The sequence below is a fragment of the Epinephelus fuscoguttatus genome, linkage group LG24 (assembly GCF_011397635.1).
Source record: "Epinephelus fuscoguttatus linkage group LG24, E.fuscoguttatus.final_Chr_v1".
Classification (NCBI taxonomy): Eukaryota; Metazoa; Chordata; class Actinopteri; order Perciformes; family Serranidae; genus Epinephelus; species Epinephelus fuscoguttatus.
The window spans coordinates 5,721,078-5,742,946 of record NC_064775.1 but is presented as its reverse complement, the minus strand read 5'-3'; the positions used below and the strand labels follow the sequence as shown (position 1 = coordinate 5,742,946).

The window sequence follows — 21,869 nt, the reverse complement described above, 5'->3', positions numbered from 1 at the left end:
TGACTTGTTTTCGACACGAGCGCTGAGCTGTCTCGGTGAATGCTTGCGCTCGTAGTAAATCATGTGATCGTCAGTCTCGGCTGCTAATGAGCTGCTAAATTGAAAAGAGGTGACGGAGAATTGCGTGGCCTTGATTGGTATTTTGCGGTCGGATCAGTTAATCTGCCAGGGAGTTTAATCTACTCACGTTCTACCAGTCACGTGAGAAGCATCTTCACACCAACAAATACAGTATTCTCTCTATGACCGGGTATCAAACCTACGTACTTTCTAAATACCAACCAACACAGCATGTTCTAATCAGACACTGACTGATCTAAATCAGGAAAACTCACTTTAAAATGTCCAAAATTACAGCATTATCTAGGACTTCTCCATAATAAAGGCCACCCTGTGTTTCACTAGCAGCAGCAGGATACGTTGGTCGATCGCCGGAGAATGCCGAACAGTGCATTCTGCTTAGATTTATGTTCAACTTCGTCCCAACTTGATCTGACGTGATACCAAAGTGGACATCAATAATCTTGCAAGACCGATGCCGCCACAGCTTGTATAGCCAGCCATTTAATAAATCGGCATCAAATCTGACAGGATGTGAGTGTTTCTGTGAGTTCCTGTACAGAAACTGTCGGGGAAGCTTCTGCTGCTAGTGACGGCCAAATGAAGCTTCATGAGACATTTTCTTTATTTTTTGGGTCCACTCTGGCACTCTTTCTTCAACAAAGGGTTGAAACCAAACTGCATTGCGATCCCTTGAGCCTTTTTCATTACACCAAAAGCGCCATCTAGTGGGTTCAGCAAATACAACTGGTGGTTCATGAAGCTTCGTTTGGACATCACTCGTGTCTAGTTATAATGTATTTCAAGCAATGCTGGCCAAGGATTACCTCAGCTCCAGTGATTATGAGAGGAACATTATCACTTATTCATGATTTTTGATGGATCCTACATTTCCCATAATTCAACTTCTTTAATTGGACCTTCTCTTCCTGGTGAACACCCACTTTCCAAACTCCCCCCCCCCCAGTTTACATTGCAGACCTTCTGTTATATACCTATAATTTCCATGCTCAAACTGATGACATCACAATGACATCATCTGGGTTATTCTTTCAGATTCACAAATGGCATAACATGACCCTTTTCTAGTGATGGCCAAATGAAGCTTCATGAACCACCAGTAGCATTTGCTGAACCCACTAGATGGCGCTCTTGGTGTAATGAAAAAGGCTCAAGGGATGGCAATGCGGTTTGATTTCCACTAGCGATGGCCAAATGAAGCTTCATGAACCATTTTCTTTATTTTTTGACTTCCTGTACAAACGGAAGGCTGCCAAAAACTGTCGGGAAGCTTCTGCTGCTAGTGACAGCCAAATGAAGCTTCATGAGACATTTTCTTTATTTTTTGGGTCCACTCTGGCACTCTTTCTTCAACAAAGGGTTGAAACCAAACTGCATTGCCATCCCTTGAGCCTTTTTCATTACACCAAGAGCGCCATATAGTGGGTTCGGCAAATACAACTGTTTCATGAAGCTTCATTTGGACATCACTAGTGTCTAGTTATAATGTATTTCAAGCAATGCTGGCCAAGGATTACCTCAGTTCTAGTGCTCTGATTATGAGAGGAACATTATCCTTTATTCATGACTTTTGATGGCGCTTTATGGTTTCATGTTTTTTAAGAACCTTTTCTGATCACATCTGTAGAAAGATGTCTATCAGAGCCTTAGAACTGTCGTATAGTTTTCCTGTATTTCAGCCGTTGCTTTGTTTCAACTGTATAACCGAAACTTTCCAAAAGATTCGATCAGGTTCCCGCAGCTGTGCAGTAAACTTTGGACCTTTGGATCATCCCCTACTCTGGGAATTAGTGCCTAAGTCTACAGACAGATGTGAACATGTCCGTTGACCCACATGTGGATGAATGTGGTTCACAGAATTGATATCTGTTTTACAAGTTCTGGACCCCAATAGCAGAAACACCAACTGTGAAATCCTGCTTTATGAGCTCTCTGAAAAATGTATCCAGCAAATCAAGAGGCGACAAATTGACCTGGAATGTTCCTGAAGATGCATCTGTCCACTAGACAGCAGAGTGCTTACTTGTCTAATTGTGGGAAACTGGTTTGGTTTGTGGCCCAGTTTCAATCAGCAGACTGTCACCGCGAGGATGAACTCCACCCGGCTGCTCCGCCCCATCAGGAGCCTTGAAGCAGCAGCAGACCAGAATCCCCTCCGCAGCTGACTGTCATTACTCTTGCAATCCCCAATTAGCCCGATCGCAGAAATTGCGGTTCATTAGAATCCGAAGCCTCCGGTTGAACCGCTGATCAAATTAGCTGAGGGCCTTTGAGCATGAATCAAAATAGTCATCTGATGACTCCCACACATGAGGAGCTGTTCAGAGCTGTTAACCCAGAAACATATGGAGGTGCTTAGGATTCTCTGACAGTTCACATTTCTTCCTCATCCACACTGTGTGTGTATCTGAAGGCAATCACAACACGGCTTAAATAACAGCTGGGGCTGACTGGCATGGATGTGAAGCCTACACCTGCACACAAACACTCATTCTCTCCTTTCCTCTTTGCTCTCCCACACACGCCACAATCATCCCCGAATCACAAGCACTCCATCAAGCAGAAAGCTAGTGTACTCATAAAGCCACAGAGGAGTTCCAGATGGGGACATTATCAGGACTATTTGTTTATCTAAACACACTAAAAGATGTGGGAAAGGGGAAGACACCTTTGTGGAAAATAAAGAAGAAACAAGTGAAGGGGGAGAGACGGGGAATAGAACCCAGGTGCTTCACCGATCTGAACCAAACAGCTCGGAGCTACTGGTTATTGAACCAAGAAGAGCTTCACCCTCCTTGAGGTCTGCAGTGACGCGCAACACAGAGGTGGCATTTCTCAGAAGCACACACACTGTCTAACCAAATAGACCGGCTCAGTGTGGTGAGATTCTCACTGGGGTCAGTGTGGGGTCAGTGCTGGTTACGTAAGTGAGGCTGAAGGTATGCATTGGGAGATTACATCAAAACAAACTCACTTTTCTTTGCAGGGAAGTTGCTCTGGAGGTGGAAATTGCCATTGATTGTCGAGTTCAACTTCAGTGAGTAGAGTCTGCTGGAAACAAAACGTTAGCTGCATGTTATGTAGCTGAGGAGCAGCAGCACACCTGATATGAGTTCATCAGTGAAGTGTTCCCTGCTTGTCTCCTTAAAGGGAAAGGACAGCCCAAGCAGGAAGGCAAGAGGGCAGTCACACCGCCCTCATTCAGCATTAACAAAGTTATGCCATAATCCACAGTAGAACAAGACAAACCTTTAAAGGAAGGGAGACCAACCTGTGCACCGCCTGGATCAACTGCAAGAAAGCCTACGACTCAGTGCCACACACATGGACACTGGAATGCTTGGAAGCGTACACCATCAAAAGGCCTTCATCAAGAACTCAATGAGTTCGGCATCTACCAAGGTGACACACTGTCCCCGCTACTGTTCTGGGTGACTTAATTGCACACTATTCCGTTTGTCGTGCTAACCTCAATATTTGTTTTGTGTTTCATACCATAGGCCCACACATCTTTACCTTATAATTATCAGACTTTGATCCTCTGCCTGGCCCTCCCTGAGTCCACGGCTATGCGTTTATTTTAAAAGGTCGAGTCTATTTAATGGTTCTGTGTCATCAAACTATTATTAATAGTATTAAATAAACAGGGGATTTAAATACAAAGTGGTAACCACTGTATGTGAACGCATGAATGGGTCAGGCCTGAACTGAACTGAACTGTGCTTTGATCAGCTGCTGTGAATACTATATATGTTAGCATGCTGGATAATTAGCTTTCCTAGATAGCCATATTAAATAAGTGGCACTGCAGGTTTTTCCATTAGCCTCCATTTCATTGAGAACACTTCTTTTAATGACAAAAACATAAGGCTTACTTTACTTTAATATCATTTTCCTTTGCTTGTTGTGACTCATGGTGCAATTCAGTAATTATTTAGCATGCCCTCCTTTGCTTCCCCTCAGCAGTTGGTAATTCTTCGCACTGTATATCATCGGAGTTGCAGGGTGAGGGATGAAACTCAAACCTGCCCACGAGCAAAGCTAATCATTTCGGATGTTCCACTGAAGGGTAGATGTGTAGGTGAGTTTTTAAGGTAATGGAAGATTTCTCCTTAAGGACAAAATGCTGAGGGAGAGAAGGTCACTTCGCCAATTTTACACGTCTAGACCAGCTTACAAGTCACTGTAGTGATGGCCAAATGAAGCTTCATGAACCACCAGTTGTATTTGCTGAACCCACTAGATGGCGCTCTTGGTGTAATGAAAAAGGCTCAAGGGATGGCAATGCCAGAGTGGACCCAAAAAATAAAGACAATTCTTCATGAAGCTTCATTTGGACATCACTGGCAGCAGGGGTTTCCCGACAGTTTCCTGCAGCCTTCAGTCTGCACAAGAAGTCAAAAAATAAAGAAAATGGTTCATGAAGCTTCATTTGGCCATCGCTAGTTGAAATCAAACTGCATTGTCATCCCTTGAGAGTTTTTCATTACACCAAGAGCGCCATCTAGTGGGTTCAGCAAATACAACTGGTGGGTCACGAAGCTTCATTTGGCCATCGCTAGTTGAAACCAAACTGCATTGCCATCCCTTGAGACTTTTTCATTACACCAAGAGCGCCATCTAGTGGGTTCAGCAAATACAACTGGTGGTTCACGAAGCTTCATTTGGACGTCACTAGAAAAGGGTCATGTTATGTCATTTGTGAATCTGAAAGAATAACCCAGATGATGTCATTGTGACGTCATCAGTTTGAGCATGGAAACTATAGGTATTTAACAGAAGGTCTGCAATGTAAACTGAAGGGGGTTTGATGTTTCGGAAAGTGGGTGTTCATCAGGAAGAGAGGGTCCAATTAAAAAAGTTGAATTATGGGAAATGTAGGATACACAATTTTTGGAGCTGAACATTTCTTTAAAAGGTCATCTTTGTCTCTGCTGCTTCAATTTTGACCGCTTTTTTTGTTTTTAAATCTCTCTGTCAATATGGAACTGCAATACTAAAGCATATACATTCAGTTATTATGCATATGTCCTAACTAATCTAACCCTTAGATGAAATAAGTTTCCTAAAGGCTACTCATTATTGGCCCAGTGGATGAGATGAAGTTGGAGGCCCACATGGACACATCTGCCAGGAAGTGACCCACATCCAAAACCAGTTTTATTTGCTGGACCACAAACAGACCGCAGCAGACTTTACTTGACATTCCCAACTGCTTCATGATCATATATGCTTCTGATTATTGTGGCCTCTCACATTAGTTCATCAATATCAGTGTTTGCCGCATGTGTTGACACACGTCGTCAGTCCCAAGTCGTAATTACCACCAGGAGGCCGACATGAATGACGGTTCATATTTATGCTACATCACATACACCACACAAATGCAGGATTAGACTCCAGTCTGCCGGCTAATCATTTCAGGGAGTGATTTCGCAGATTTATACACATTCAACCTGAGAGCCAACTCAGCTGTTTGTTTGCTGGATAAAACCTGCAGATTGTTGGAGCCCCAAATGAAGACATTACTGTTCCCTCTGTTAGTTAAGGTGGGGGTAAAGGCGAAGCATCTGTGGGGACTGATCTCTGATTCTAATGAATGAGGCGGTCAAGCGAAAACCAAAAACTTATCCCAGATCGGTGCACGCACTTTAATCTTGATGAATCTGAGTCAAGCGGGAGCGAGTCATCTGAGAGCAGCGATGTGCCAGGTTGCCTTTCAAAGCAATCATCATAAGGCCTTTTCACTGATAGCACAGCCCCGGCCCGAGCTCACCTCACGCCATTTGCTTTGTATGCAGCACACTATCTTCCTTCGCTGTGTCACAACATTATGGGAGGAAAGCCTATGAAAATTACATGTGCCGTGTGCCTGGTGGATAAGGATCACACAGCATAGTGTTGACTGCAGTCAGACATCTATTAATCTGTGTTCCTGATTCTCTGATTTGCTGCTATGATGGAGGGAGTTCTGCTAGAAGAGCCACAGTGCCCCCTGGTGGAGGAGTCAACATCATGTCAAGAAGAGGAAGTGCACAAGTCTGTTTATTTGAGGGTTCTGTTTATCCATGTGAACTTGAACATGTGAAAACACACACACAAAAAAAGGAAAAACAAAAAGAAAATTTTACATGTTTAACTGTCAACATGGATACACGGTTACACATCAGTTACTTTCTGAGAAATAATCAGGAAACCTGGGACTTGTATCTTCCATATTAGTGTTATCATGCACTGTTTATTACTGCAGAGCACAAAATGTTAGATATTCCACAGCTTAAATATGACAGTATACTACAGCGTACAGAGGAAAAAGAAGCAATGTAACAGAGAGTCAGAGTTTGATAGTCAGTGCTGCATTGTCGGTGATATCAGCGTCAGACACGGACGCATGGAGGCACCCTTTGTGGTGGCATGATACACACTGGGTGGCAGTGGATTCGGAGGCAGTGGGCAACAACCCAACTTGTCAAAAATCGCCACGTTGTGAGTGGACGTCAGAGTCAGACATACACAATGATCAGCCAAAACACTGAAACCACTGACAGGTGAGGTGAATAACCTTCATCGTCTTGTTACAGTGCAATGTTCTGCTTCGAAATCTTCGTGTGGATACCACCTGACATGTTCCACCCACCTAAACACCGTTGCAGACCAAGTACCCCCCCTCATGGCAACCCCGAGGGATGGGACAAAGAGCTCAAGGTGTCGACTTTGCTTCAAAATACCCCAGATCCCCAGAACATTTGAGGGACGTGCACATACCCCAGAGGTACCCCCGATCCCCGGTGGGTACTCCTTGGACCAGACTTGGCTCTGACCTGTTAAGGCATGGACACTGGATCTCTGGAGGGTGTCCTTTGGTGTCTGGCACCAGATCTCCTGAGTCCTGTGGGTTGTGAGGTGGGGTACCAGCACATCCCACAGATGTTCGATCAGAGTGGGATCTGGGGAATTTGGAGGCCAGGTCTTGAGCTCTTTGTCTCGTTCCTCGGGTCATTCCTGAACAGTTTTTGTGGTGTGGCATGACGCACTAAGATGCGGTGACTTAGACTGACAAAGCGGTAGTATTTGACAAGCTTGCAGTTTGGCTTGAATATAGAATTTGGGGATGGAGATTGAGATGATGACTGTTTGCTCCTGCTGCAGGTTTATGCAACGGAAGTGACCATCAGTTTGGAATTACTACAATTAACAGACAGTAACTCTTATCAGTACATAAACAATAAAAGTGGATGGTAGAAATCTTGCCATGGAGCCAATGTGAAGACAAGACAAGCATTTACCTGGAGCACTTGTGTTTGCTTTAACGCTAACGTGGTTCATATTCAACGTATTCTTAATTGACAGTTTCACAAAATATGAGAGTTAAAGCCAGATGTGTCAAATGTTCCTGTGCTTTTATCATCTTTGAAATTATTTGGTCTCATCCGCCCTATTCCTCACCCCCATGTTACCTTATGTGACTTATGGGCTTTAAAATCTTACAGGAAGCAAACACCAGCCCCCTCCCGCCCTACTCAGACTTCCACCGCCTTAACTTCCATTGTGTTCCCGCCATGTTTCACCCTCACACTGCCAGGTGCCGTTAAACAATAACAACGACCAGCCATGTATCATGCCGATGTAAAAGGACGGCTTTTTCTGACGCCGGGAGTCACTGACCAAGCACTGGATTTCAGCGGCTTCAGAGTGAGACCTGGTTAGCATAACAGGTAGCAGAGCAGGCACCTTCGAAACAGAGCCGCCGTTGGTGGTTAGCCACCGAGATTAGCCACTTGGACGAACCATAGAAATCGATGTAACGAACTACCTTACTGCAACATCCTCTATGTCACCAGAAGCTGCACCCATAATCATTTCTACAGTAGCGTCTTCAGGAATAAGGTGGATAGGTTTTTATTGTTTGTAGAAAAATGTCGGTTTCAGTCACCAGCGCAGTCTCAATGTCCCCATGAGGGTGGTGTGGAACGGTGTGCATCACTGTCAGTCCCAGTGCCTTGATACTACCACTAGGTGTCAGAAGTAGGGACTGTAAAGTAAAACAATCTGTCTTTTTGTCTGTCTGTAAACAGACACAAATCCCGAAATTAGGCTGTTGTTACCACTGGGTCCAGATTAAACTTCCTGTGTGTGATTATTCCAGAAAGCGGTCCAGCATCCTCTGGATGTTGTGGAAGGCATCTCGGCCCAGGTAGTCCACCTGCCCAGCCTCCCACTGCCTGCGATGCGCCTGCCGCTCCGCCTCTAGGTCTGCTGCCCTCTGCCATGATGATGAAGAGGGAGAATAACAAATCAGTCTTCAAAGGCAGTTTATCACAAGAAACATCAGACTCTATTCAGGCTGAGTGGGAGTTGTAGTTTCATCTTTAAGCACAAACAGCATGAGAAATAGAAAATCAGAGTCATTACTTTTTCATTGTTGAGTACAACTAGAATATTTTGTCCTGGAATTGGAACTTTTACATCAAAATGCAACCTGGGAGTTGTAGTTAACCAGTTTTTTTTAACCAGAAAATGAAGCTGTTATGTCTCTCTCTTCACAGCCAGACTCCATTGAGAAAAACAGCGATTTAACACAGCTGAACACAGGAGCTGCTGGTCTACCGCTGCCTCGATCAGCTTAGCTAGTGGGGGTTGCTGCATGACTTTGGGGTTTAAAAGAGTTGGTTTGGAGTCACCAAAGTCACACAATAACACAAACTAACTAAGTGACTGAAGCAGTGGTAGACCAGCAGCTCCTGTGTTCGGCGAGCTAAAATTACTGTTTTCTCAATGGAGTCTGGTGGCTTTGAGGAAAGCTTAGATGGGAAGCCAATCCTTCTGACTTTGGGGTTTTGAGCACGTCGCTTTTTGATCCTTCAACATCGGCATTGGATTGTTCACCCACTAACAGGGAACGTGAGCTGGGTTGAAGCTTTTTGTAATTGTTTCTTTATGAGAATGAAGCTTTTTGTAATCGTATTTTATGAGAATGAAGCTTTTTATAACAGTTTTTAATGAGAATGAAGCATTTTGTAATCGTTTTTGACGCAAATGAAGCTTTTTGTAATCATTTTTGACGCAAATGAAGCATTTTGTAATCGTTTTTGACACAAATGAAGCTTTTTGTAATCATTTTTGACACGAATGAAGCTTTTTGTAATCGTTTTTGACGCAAATTAAGCTTTCTGTAACAGTTTTTAATGCAAATGAAGCTTTCTGTAACAGTTGTTAATGCAAGTGAAGCTTTTTGTGATCGTTTTTGACGCAAATGAAGCTTTTTATAATTGTTTTTTATTGAGAATTAAGCTTTTTGTAATTGTTTTTGATGCAAATGAAGGTTTTTATAATTGTTTTAGATAAAAATGAAGCTTTTTGTAACAGTTGTTAATGCAAGTGAAGCTTTTTGTAATTGTTTTTACTGAGAATGAAGCTTTTTCTAACAGTTTTTAATGAGAATGAAACTTTTTGTAATCATTTTTAATGCAAATGAAGCTTTTTGTAAATGTTTTTAATGAGAATGAAGCTTTTTGTCCTTGTTTTTAATGCAAATGAAGCTTTTTGTCATTGCTTTTAATGCAAATGAAGCTTTCTGTAACAGTTGTTAATGCAAATTAAGCTTTTTGTAATCGTTTTTATAAGAATGAATAAAAAGTAAAGTTGTAACAAGTTGTTTGGTTTTGGAGTAATTGTAATATTACAGAAATATCATGAGTGCTGCAGTGGTTAGCATTGTTGCATCACAGCAAGAGGGAAAACCAAGCTCAATTCTATTTGCCAAAATGTGAACACAATCTCACAGTACACTATTCAAAATTGGGGACAACAGCATTATACTTTTTTGATTAACTTTTTTATTACCATTTAATTGAACTTAACCTTCTGACTTTGGGGTTTTGAGCACGTCGCTTTTTGATCCTTCAATGTCGGCGTTGGATTGTTCACCCACTAAAAGGGAACGTGAGCTGGGTTTAGACCATCGTGACTCTGGTTTGTTTCCTGATTAGAAGGGCTGCCTGACGCAAAGGTAAAGTGTTGAAAATACTCTCGATGTACCTTACCCTGAAACCAAAATTGATTTTTTTAGGTGGGACTTTTTGCGGTGGCTGACCCCCATCGACAGCAGTACATTGCATGACAACGTAAGGGGATGCATCTTGGAAAAGAGGTGAGAAAGGAAAGGTTTAAGTACAGGTTGTGTATCAGTGTCCGGGGCACAAGCGCTGTCCTCAAACCCATCTGCTTCAGAAGCTGTATCCTGGATCTCTGTCTCCTCAGATGTTCTCGACTCTTCCTTCAGCGGTGTGTGATCTGTATCGGGACACTGAAGACACCACAGTCAAGTCACTTACAGTATTTTCGTAGCAACATCTAAAAACGTGAAATCATACATCATCAGGTTTAAATACAACTCGGTTCTGCTTCATTCTCACTGCACAGCGCTTGATAACACCGTTGATGTATGTTTGTGGCTGTTGTCGTACCGCAGGGCGTGGGCCTGTTCACGCTAATCGTACAAGCTTGTTTAAACACAATGCATCACGTTGGAATGAATTAAACAAATGACAGCAATGCAATGAGCGGGCCTGTGGCAGATAATAGGCTCTGTGTCCCTGACTCCTTCTGTTTTTTTCTGCTGGAGTCAAAAGCAGTCAAGCAGAAATGCTCATAAATTACCAGTCTCATCTACTGGAACTAACAAGAGGCACTTGAGCTGCCTAATAACCCACTATAATAATCACCGTGATGTATTATAAACACAAGTGGCTATGCTAATATGGTGATTCATTAAGCTAATTAATGGATTGATTGGTTAATATTTCTAATGACTACTTACTCGGCTGCATACAATATGTGCGACTTTAAATGGACTATTTGTTCAAGAGAGTACTTTGAAGGAGGTTTTCAATCCTTTTGATGGAGCTAGCAGTTTCCACCTGCTTCCAGTCTTTGTGCTAAGCTAGGCTAACACACCCCGCACATATCTTTGCACTGGGTGCTCAGAGATTAAACACATTACCATTACTGTCATTAGAACATGGAATTGATAGGTGATGTCCAAATGAAGCTTCATGAACACCTTGGCATCTGAGTCAGTGTTAATTGCAGCTTTAAGGATTATAACTCTGGACTCACGGTTTCAAATATAAAGATATCGTATCCATAACAACATAATATCCAACAAGGACACAGCATAAAACATATCAGTTTGTTGGCATCTCAGCTTACTGTCTCTGGTTCAGGCGGTGAATGGAGCGTCTCAGAAGGGGGTGAAAAATGTGCAAGCAGTGAGTTGGAACTGTCCAAGTTTTCTCTAAATGGCATCTTGGCTTCTCGTTCTTGGATCTGCAAAGCAAGGGAGGGATGTTGAGTGTTGGGACGCCGACCAATACCAGGGCTGGGCAGCCATGTGTCGCGTTTGGCTGCTGCTCTGCATGTTTATGTTGCAGCCAAAGTCTGCAGCAGCTTATGTGACTGATTAGCAAACCTTCAACTAAAGAGGGGGGAAGTCATCAGTGAAATGTTCTGCTCAAGTGTTTGGAGTGAAAACCTTCAGAGCATCCGCCAAACACGGCACATGGTTGACTTCCTGCACGACAACCCTGAGTGGCACTGCTGAACACTACATTTATAATCACAGCCATTGTAAAGGATTCACCAGTTACTGTCAGACAATTACAGTGGGATGACTGGTGACGCCTTATTTTATGGGTTGAGCTGAGGGCACAGAGGTGGGTTTTTGTCTTTTCCTAATGTAGGTATAATGTAATTATATGTCATTAATAATATCATTGACCATGTTTAAACATGCCCTTTCAGGCCCCAATCACACAAATAGCATTTAAGCAGCTGGAGACAGCTTTTTGTAACAGTTTTCAATGAGAATGAAGCTTTTTGGAATAGTTTTTGATGAGAATGAAACTTTTATAATTGTTTTTGATGCAAATTAAGCTTTTTATAATAGTTTTCAATGAGAATGAAGCTTTTTGGAATAGTTTTTAATTTAAAAAAATGAAGCTTTTTGTAACAGTTTTTGATCAGAAAGAAGCTTTTTATAATGTTTTTAATGAGAATGAAGCTTTTTTTAAATGGCGTTTAATGAGAATGAAGCTTTTTGTTATAGTTTTGAATGAGAATGAAGCTTTTTGTAATACTTTCTAATAAGAATAAAGCTTTTTGTAATAGTTTCCAATGAGAATGAAGCTTTTTGTAATCATTTTTGATGAGAATGAAGCTTTTTGTTATAGTTTCGAATGAGAATAAAGCTTTTTGTAATAGTTTCTAATGAGAACAAAGCTTTTTGTAATTGTTTTTAATGAGAATGAAGCTTTTTGTAATTGTTTTAAATGAGAATGAAGCTTTTTGTAATAATTTCTAATGAGAATGAAGCTTTTTGTAATTGTTTTAAATGAGAATGAAGCTTTTTGTATTCATTTCTAATGACAATGAAGCTTTTTGTAATTGTTTTTGATAATAATGAAGCTTTTTGTAATAGTTTTTAATGAGAATGAAGCTTTTTTTAATAGCTTTAAATGAGAATGAAGCTTTTTGTAATTGCTTTAAATGAGAATGAAGCTTTTTGTAGTTGTTTTTGATGATAATGAAGGTTTTTGTGACCTTCATTATCATCAAAAGGTTTTATAAGAATGAATAAAAAAATAATGTTGTAATGAGTTGGTCAGTTTTGGAGTAATTGTAATATTTATTTTAATTAATTAATTAGGAATTTAATTAGTGGCAGCACGGTGATGCAGTGGTTAGCATTGTCGCCTCACAGCAAGAGGGAAAAACAAGCTCAAATCTATTTGCCAAAATGTGAACACAATTGCAATCTCGCAGTACACTATTCAAGGTCAGGGACAACAGCATTATATTTTTTTGATTAACTTTTTTATCACCATTTAATTGAACTCAAGGCCTTTCCCTAACCCTTTAACCCCATGTGTGTTGTTGCCTGAACCTAACCACAAACAGCAGCGTGGACATGGACCTGAGGCTCTGGATCCACAGTCCACCATCCACCGACTACCTCCCTGTGAATGCAGCATGGCACATAAATGTAGTGTATGTCTCTGAGCACAGTCCAGGCAGCAATTATGTTGTCACCACAACATAATTATGAATATAATTCAGTAAAATACACAAGGAATTTCTAGGAGACAGGGTTGCAGCAAAATAATACTTACAACAATAATAGTCATTATTAATGATTTAGCTTTAGTTAACCTGTGTGAGTCTGTTCATTATCTCGTTCTCATCCATGCCACATGAGCAAATGAGCAAAGTGCAGACAATGAGCAGACTTTTCTTTTCTTCACACACATTCATTCGGACTGTTGGAGCATGTAACCAGTGTGAAACCTACTCCATCCTATGAAATGGCCTACTGTCCGACCAAGCAGAGAGAAAAAAATAAAGATTTCAGATCACAGAGATGCTGTACCTGTTGTGGTTTCTCTGGTGCAGGCGCTATTGTGTTACTGTGGTATTCCTTCCACCACAGAGACACAAACCGCTCCATGGTGTGTGAACTGCTGTCGCCCCTCTGACTGCTGGAGCTCCAGGGTTTCTCTGCTCCTGAGAAATGAACGATCTTTGCATTGTGGCCAAACCTGCAGGAACAAAACTGTAACTCCAGCAGAAGCCAGTCAATCCCCATTGAGCCCCATGTTAAACTGTCCAACTTTACAGCAGAAATAAACATGTTTACAGCCTGGTACCAAAATCAGTTGTGGTTTCTATAACTACTTTCATGACATCTGTGTGAGGGGTGAATTTTAAGTGCCATATACAAATTCTATCCACTTTTTTCCTGAGGGTACTACTAAAGGAATGAATGCCTTTACTAACAAGCTACTTGTGAATCTGGTGGTTCTGGATTTGATGGACCTATATCACCTACCAGAGGGTAACAGTTCAAACAGGTGGTGGCCAGGATGTGCATTGTCTAGTGATGTCCAAATGAAGCTTCATGAAGCACCAGTTGTATTTGCTGAACCCACTAGATGGCGCTCTTGGTGTAATGACAAAGGCTCAAGGGATGGCAATGCAGTTTGGTTTTAACCCTTTGTTGAACAAAGAGTGCCAGAGTGGACCCAAAAAATAAAGACAATGGTTCATGAAGCTTCATTTGGCCATCACTAGTTAATACATCTCATGATTGGTGTAAGCATGAGACAGAGACAGACTTTTTGGTGGAAGTAAGTAGTGATGTCCAAATGAAGCTTCATGAAGCACCAGTTGCATTTGCTGAACCCACTAGATGGCGCTCTTGGTGTAATGACAAAGGCTCAAGGGATGGCAATGCAGTTTGGTTTCAACTAGCAATGGCCAAATGAAGCTTGATGAACCTTTGTCTTTCTTTTTTGGGTCCACTCTGGCACTCTTTGTTCAACAAAGGGTTGAAACCAAACTGCATTGCGATCCCTTGAGCCTTTTTCATTACACCAAGAGTGCCGTTTATGAAGAGAGGCTGGGGGTTTGTGTTCGGGCTGAAAGGATTCCTCGAATAATTCGATTACTAAAAAGCCTCGAGGCAAAAATGTTTGATCCACCTGAAATAAAATCCAATAAATAATTATAATGTAACTTATGTCTTTTTTGTAGAGATATAGTCATGCCATCGATGGAAGAAAATTTGCAGGTACTCTGGTAAGCACAGTGTTGTTACATAAGCAATAGGCCAACTACAAAAATTAAACCGAAGTTACACGAAGCCAAATTCATCTTTGACTGACTGACGGAGAAAACAGAGTAACAACTTTCGATCCTGGCTAGAGCAAACACAATTCACATCTGGCGTCAGCCTGGACATGAGGCAACTGTACTTCCCAAATACAGACGTGTGTAAACAGACAGGCACACACAGTGCAGACACACTCACTGTAGGAAAGCAGGGAGGTAGCTGTAGACGGTGCTGGCACTGAGGTTGTAGACAAATGGCAGGTGTTTGCTGATGTCCTCCACCGGCCAGCTGCTGAAGAAAGAGTTCAGCAGGCCCTGGTCTCCACCTGACAGTGACACATGCAAGGTATGAAAAGAGAAAGGCGTAAAACATGTATAAATACCTGCCATGTCTACATGTCCATAGATAATACATATATACATAGATACATAGATAATACACTGTCTCATTGCTATTATGTTGCTAAGGCAAAGGCTTTGGTCCCTGTTTACTTCCTGTCAAGTACTGCATTAACAAACAACACAACAGGAAATACAAACGGACCCATTTGAAAGAGTCTGTATTGGGGATGCATGATATTGGAGTTTTTGCAGATATATAACAACTCATTTGACTTGATTAAATCCATGTATCGACTGCTTGCTGGTCTGAACCCAGACACGTAGTCATGTGTTACCGTCAAAGCTGCCATGCTGCAGGGCGTGATCCAGGAGGCTTCTGTGGGTGTGGAGCGACGGTGTGAAGACAAACACGCCAGAGTTGAAGCAGTCGGGCCAGCCGGGATCGGGAGCTGCCGACAGCTCGGCTCTCTCAAACAGATCGTCCACGTTACTCAGAACCTGAGAAGGAAAAATCTATCAGAGGTCAAACACATTCATTGGAAGCAGAAACTCTGTGTGGGTTAGAGCAGGTGATGCATGTTAGAGGCATTTTAGATGCAACTGCCAAGAAAGAGATTGTGACACAAGACACAACTGTGAGGCAAGGGTATATGGGGTGCTGTGTAGCACACTGGAGACAGGCTGCTCGCCCAGAACCTGCTAATCTGTCGGATTTTACCAGTAGCCGAATTATGCACAGAGGTCTCCACCTCTCCAAAACAAACTGACCTGGTGGTTTTGTGTTAAAGAATTGATGGTTTTTCCAACACTGAACGACGCAGAGGGCCTTTTAACTTCAGTGGCCAACGTCAAAACGTGAAAGACCTTATCTTGTGCCAATGTTTGGTTTGTCTGTTCTGGGCGACTGTAGAAACATGGCAGCACAACACACGTATCGATGTTTGGTCATGGACTTTCCGCATCGAGATATGATGTGAAAGGTACCCTAGGTGTGTTGGTTGTTGACGTTCTAGGATGCTGTGTCAACTTCTGGTTACATTTTGCTAACACACGTACATGGTTGGGTTTAGGAAAAAAGAACAGGGATCGGCTTTACAATCACAAACACTGGCCTCCTGGATGAAAGTCAGTGGTTGATGGAGGATAACAGTATCAAAGGAAAGGAAGAAAGAAAGAACAAGAGGGGAAAGGTCTATGGATATGGGGAAACACCACAGGAAACATCACAGTACTGTTCACTAAGAATTATTAGTAGTGACATTGAGTTGCGCAAGACTAGCTTTGGCACCACGTGTGTGCACGAGTAGCTATATGTAGGTCAGTGCAGCTATGACCTTGAGACTGTTCATGTCTGTTTACTGAGCTCAGCCTTCAAACACACTCCTGCGAGCATGTGAGCATGTTTACACTGACTAAGCAGAGGAAGAACAACATACTGTAGCATGTCTGCGAACATCCACGAGGGTTATCAGTTTCAGTAGGAATATGATTGACTTCACCGGCCCACAGTTCACAGCAAAAAGAGACTAACAGTATGTTAACTGATAGATGTGATAGATAGTGACGTACAGTTGGCTCAGTGAGCCAGCATGTCCACGTGCTGTCGAGCGGTTTGTGCAATACCTGCTGTGGCTTTATTTAAACAGAGTCTATTCCTTTGAAGTGGGATCAAAGCTATGGTTTGAAATGTGTCATACGCACTCAATGATTAAATGAAGGACTAATCTGTCTTGAAGGTCAACAGCGTATGTGTATTATTGTGGCTCTCACTTTGTTCCTTTTTGTTAGAAACATGAAACCTTCCTGGTTACTCTGTTATTGTCCATCTGGAGTGAGACTTTTAGTGGCCCTTTCTATAAGGCGCCTACACACAGGGTTATAACATGTAGTTAACAGTCAGTGTTGGCTAACTCTAGTGATGTCCAAATGAAGCTTCATGAAGCACCAGTTGTATTTGCTGAATTGGTGTAATGAAAAAAGCTCAAGGGATGGCAATGCAGTTTGGTTTCAACCCTTTGTTGAGCAGAGTGGACCCAAAAAATAAAGAAAATGAAGCTTCATTTGGCCATTGCTGGTTGAAACCAAACTGCACTGCCATCCCTTGAGCCTTTTTCATTACACCAAGAGTGCCATCTAGGGGGTTCAGCAAATACAACTGAAGCTTCATTTGGACATCACTAGCTAACTCCATTGGGTTAACAGCTATGGTGGAGCCAGTGGGTGGCCAGTGGAGGTGTTCCAGCACAGCCATCCGATTGCACGGCCCATCCCCCAAGCAAATTAACGTTTTCTTGGCATGGTGAAGTATTCTTCCTGTGGCACGTTGGTCTAGGAGTATGATTCTTGCTTTGGGTGTTCGAGGTCCAAATTCTGGATGAGCCCACAGTGTTCAGAAGTAGCTGTGTAGGTTTGTTCTAAGATTATTTTCTTGGCTTTTTGCCTTTATTGGATAGGACAGTTTAATGGTGTGTTCGTTTTGTACTCGGAGGCTGGAAATTCCCAGTTCCCAGTCACAAGTTTAAACTCGAACGCACCCTGAGATCGGATTTCCAACTCGGAAACTCAGAGGAACCGCATCAACCCCGACTTACGAATTCAAGATGGCTGCCGGTCACATACATAGTGAGTAAACACTCTGCTAAAGTACTGTTTATAGCAATTTTATCTTATTTGTTTTACGTTAGGTCAGCCTCATCTGCGGCATTCATCAGTTGGAGTGCATGATGGTTTTGAAGCTGTCTATATTCCGAAAGTGCGAGGGCAACAAAGGCTTTCTTGCGGGCATCCATGTTTTTTTCCGACTTGTCCATCGTAGTCAACTAGAATGCAAAAACTGTTGTCAACTCGGAGGTGACGTCATTCCCACTTCCGACTTCCGACCTCCGAGTACAAAACGAAAGCAGCATAAACATGAAAGGGGGAGCAAGAGAGAGGGGATGGCATGCAGCAAAGGGTTGCAGGCTGGGCAGGCTGCTGTGGTAAGGACATAGCCTTCGTATATGGGGCGCATGCTCTACCCACGAAACTGCTGGGTGCCCAAAAGCTGGATAGTTTAAGTAGTGTGATATGTTTATCAAATGTGATGTAAAACAGCAACACGCCCTTGTGCTGTAGGTCTAAAGCCTTTGGGAAAGCAATCATTTTAACTTAAAATGTCTGGTAAACTGGAGATCCTGAATTCAAATCTCAACAGTACCTTGAACTTGTAAGAAGTCACACTAACATAGAGCGGCAGTATCTGTATGTTCAGAAGACTCACAAGTGTGTCCGCATCCAGGAAGACACATTTGCTGTACTGGGTCAGAGTCCAGCAGTGAATCTTGGTGAAGGTGCTGCCGAGCTCAGGACGTCCCAGCAAGGCCAGGTGGAGACGGTCCTCACTGTCCATCACATCCACTGTGATGACCTCATCAAACACATACTTCAGGGCAAGCCTGGTGAAATGTAAAGATGGAAATAGTTAAGAGCACAGACACAGACAGCACTCAGGGGACATGTTGGAGAAAAGAAAACGATCACCCACCTTGACTGTTCGGAGACGTTGGGGGTGACCATAATGACGATGCTGCGCGTTGTCCCATGAGACCGCAAACTTCTGGCCACCACTGTAGCTCCCATGCAGTATGAGTCCGTGGTGGCCAGGGTGACGAAGGCCTCACCAGCTGGAGAATGGTCACATGACAGGATTATATAAGCTGCACTGATATCACTGTCTACCTCAGCTCTGACTGACTGGATGATGGACCATTAAAACTTGGGAAGTGTTTGCCTGGTTCTAGACCTTGAAACGGAAATGGAGTGAGCTCACAATTCTGTCTGATATCAGGAAAAAGAAATGCCTTAGCTAATAAAGACTTCAGGATTGGGTAAATAGGTTGCTAGGAAATGTCTATAGCCTTTTCATGTGTGAATTATGACGACATCTGTCAAGATTTTTTTTTTCCCCAAACAGCAGTTTTTCTTTTGAAAGAACATGTATATAACATATTCGTTCGGGTGGACAGCATGGTTTCAGCTAGCAATGGCCAAATGAAGCTTCATGAACCATTTTCTTTATTTTTTGGGTCCACTCTGGCACTCTTTGTTCAACAAAGGGTTGAAACGAAACTGCATTGCCATCCCTTGAGACTTTGAGCGCCATTTAGTGGGTTCGGCAAATACAACTGGTGTTTCATGAAGCTTCATTTGGACATCACTACCACGTTGTACAGCTAATTTTTTCATATCAAACCATGAGTAGAACTTACAACAATAATGATGGCACCAATATTTATTTTTAGCAGTGCAGTGATGAAAGTTGTCGGTTACACCTTTAGTCCATTAAACCTTGAATGGTGCTGCACTCCACCACAGGGGCCCGGCCCCCTTCCAGTTCGGCAACAATTGGTTTGTTGTATCAGAGCTTTCATGCAACACCAGTTGTTTAACCATTGTAGACGTGATGATGAGCATGCCAGTGCGAGTTATCACCTTCATCAGTGACCATAGCGACACTGCTTTAGTCTTAATGAGGTGGAATGGGACACAATTCAGAATTCAGGCTATCTGACTTAATTCTAATGCATTTGAGTCTGTGTCCTGGCCCGTGCAGAAAAGATGCAGTTCAGTCTTTGCTGCATGACACTTCTGTGGCCATTCCCACAAAAGAAGAAAAAAAAAAACCTCTTAATAATAAAAGTAGTGCTCAAAAGCCCACATTTGTCCAAACCTTAATGTGTTAACATGAAACCAAGTGTCTTGAACTACATTTACAAACCAAAAAATCCCACTCCCACTGCAACCCTCTTTATGTAATGACATTTTCACACAAAAGGCCACTAGTGGTTCTTCTGTTACCATTAGGGTTTTACCATAAGGGTGAAACTAGTTTCGTGTGGAATATGAAGTGTGTAGACGTGACAGGCGTGTCAGAGTTTCATTTTCTTGGCCTGTGCCCTGTGGTCAGATGCAGAGGCTTGTAACCTTTGTCCACAGCCATCTCTGGGCTGCGTGTGGTGTTCAATTTCAATTGGCACAGTGTTTGGGCAGAGAGTGCAGGAGCACAGTTTATTTCTAGTCAAACTGGGTCACTTCAGTGTGCTCCGTGCAAGTTAACTACTTGAGGAAGACCTGAGAGAATTACAATTCTGTTCCCAAGTTCTTCCCAAAGTTGCAAGGCTTGTCTTTAATCTATTTAAACTTACTTAACCCATGTAGAGAACTAGCTAACTGGCACAGCTATTACTGCTCAAAGTTTGATCGGATACATTCTCAAATGTAGATCATTTACATGAAATGATGTCACCTACCTGACATTTTTGATGTATCAATTGCTCTGCAAATCCAGTTAATGTATCCACAAAGGAGACCTGCTTCACCTTAACACAAAGAGCCTCTCACAAAGACTTCTAGGAAGAGTCAAGCTGACCCACGGGACAGTCACATCTTTGTGCCAGCTGCTCCTGGACAGATGAATTACTATCCAACGATGAAGTCACATCCCATTCTGCATTCGGAGTAAAGAGTGGAGCAGAGTCCCTCTGTGTGTGTGTTTACTCATCTGTTGCTTCAACTGGTCATTCAACTAGTAGATAGTGAGCTTTGCCACGTGTTACGCAACAGTGTCGACCTTCACAGCATGCCCTCCCATCCCTCCACTACTCAGTGGTCCAGTAATCATTCCACAGAGGTGTTGTTGTTAGACTAATAAGGAAACAATTACACAGCGCACAACAGCCAGATCACTGAGGAGCTTCCGGTCCGGTGTCACAGCGCTAAATCCAACTTATATTGCATTGGTAATAAACAATATGACAATGTGATATAATATAATGTCATAAACGAATGGGCAATGGAGTGCAATTTACTGCTGGGCCCAGGTCAGTGTCGGCAATATGAAGGAGATCTCTTTTCAGTAGAGGTTGGAGGTCAGAGAGCAGTGCACGCTGTTTGTTTACTTCAAAGTTCATGTGTTTTTTGGGGTGATAAGAGGAGACTCAAGAAAACTAAAACTGCGCCAATATGACAACATTTTGGATTTGAAGCAAAAGAAAGAGGTGTCTTAACTGACTGTGCTGCTGTCAGACAGTACCTTCTTATTTATTCATTATAAGGATGCCATTAGACTGTAGCATCCTTATATACCGCCTTAAAAACTACGTTGGAATTAAGGACAGTGCTCTTGCTTGGTTTCGCTCCTATCCCTCCAAAAGATCTTACTGTCTTGTTGGGAGGATACTCCTCATCCCAAGCCCCCCTCTCTTGTGGTGTTCCCCAGGGGTCAATTCTGGGTCCTCTTCTGTTTTCTATTAATATGTTTCCTATGAGTGAGATAATCCGTAATTAGAATATTAATTTGCATAGTTATGCAGACGACACTCAACTTTATGTTCCAGTGACTCATATTATGGCTTTTCTCTTGGATATTAAGTGTTGGATGTCACAAAACTTCCTCTGGCTCAATGAATCCAAATCTGAGGTCCTTTTTCTTGGGCCCCTCAAACCTGTGACTTAAAAAAGAACCTTGGGAAGCTGTCCTCCAATGTAAAGCATTCTGCCCACAACTCGGGTGTCATCTTTAACTTTAAGCTCTGTTTCAACATACAAATAACCAAGGTCATGCAATCGTCTTTTCCTCGGATTAGAAACATTGCATTTTTTATCTCAAGCAGACCTTGATAAAGTCATCCATGTTTTCATCTCGTCTCGTCTGGATTGTTATTTCCTGTATTCAGGGCTCATTTAAAAGCCCATTTCTTGTTTCCAGCTCAATCAGAACTCGACTGCCAGACTTTTAATTA

The 21,869-nt window shown here is 42.4% G+C and overlaps 1 protein-coding gene across 1 annotated transcript; it reads right to left on the bottom strand.

Moving 5' to 3' along the window:
- Positions 1-6,106: 6,106 nt before the first annotated feature.
- Positions 6,107-20,654, bottom strand: gyg2 (glycogenin 2). Its single transcript, XM_049569941.1, has 9 exons — positions 20,379-20,654; positions 18,614-18,752; positions 18,350-18,524; positions 15,426-15,588; positions 14,948-15,074; positions 13,508-13,676; positions 11,293-11,409; positions 10,256-10,387; positions 6,107-8,344 (listed from the first exon to the last, which is right to left on the bottom strand). The coding sequence occupies exons 1-9, from the start codon at positions 20,383-20,385 to the stop codon at positions 8,219-8,221; spliced, it is 1,155 nt and encodes a 384-aa protein (XP_049425898.1). The 5' UTR covers positions 20,386-20,654; the 3' UTR covers positions 6,107-8,218.
- Between the last annotated feature and the right edge of the window lie 1,215 nt (positions 20,655-21,869).

Excerpts from the sequence above, each read along its gene's own strand:
- gyg2 (XM_049569941.1), bottom strand. Across the intron at positions 10,388-11,292 it reads CACCGCCTGAACCAGAGACA|TGTCCCGATACAGATCACAC; the intron begins GTAAGCTGAGAT and ends TGGTGTCTTCAG. Across the intron at positions 8,345-10,255 it reads CGGACACTGATACACAACCT|AGGGCAGCAGACCTAGAGGC; the intron begins GTACTTAAACCT and ends TCATCATGGCAG.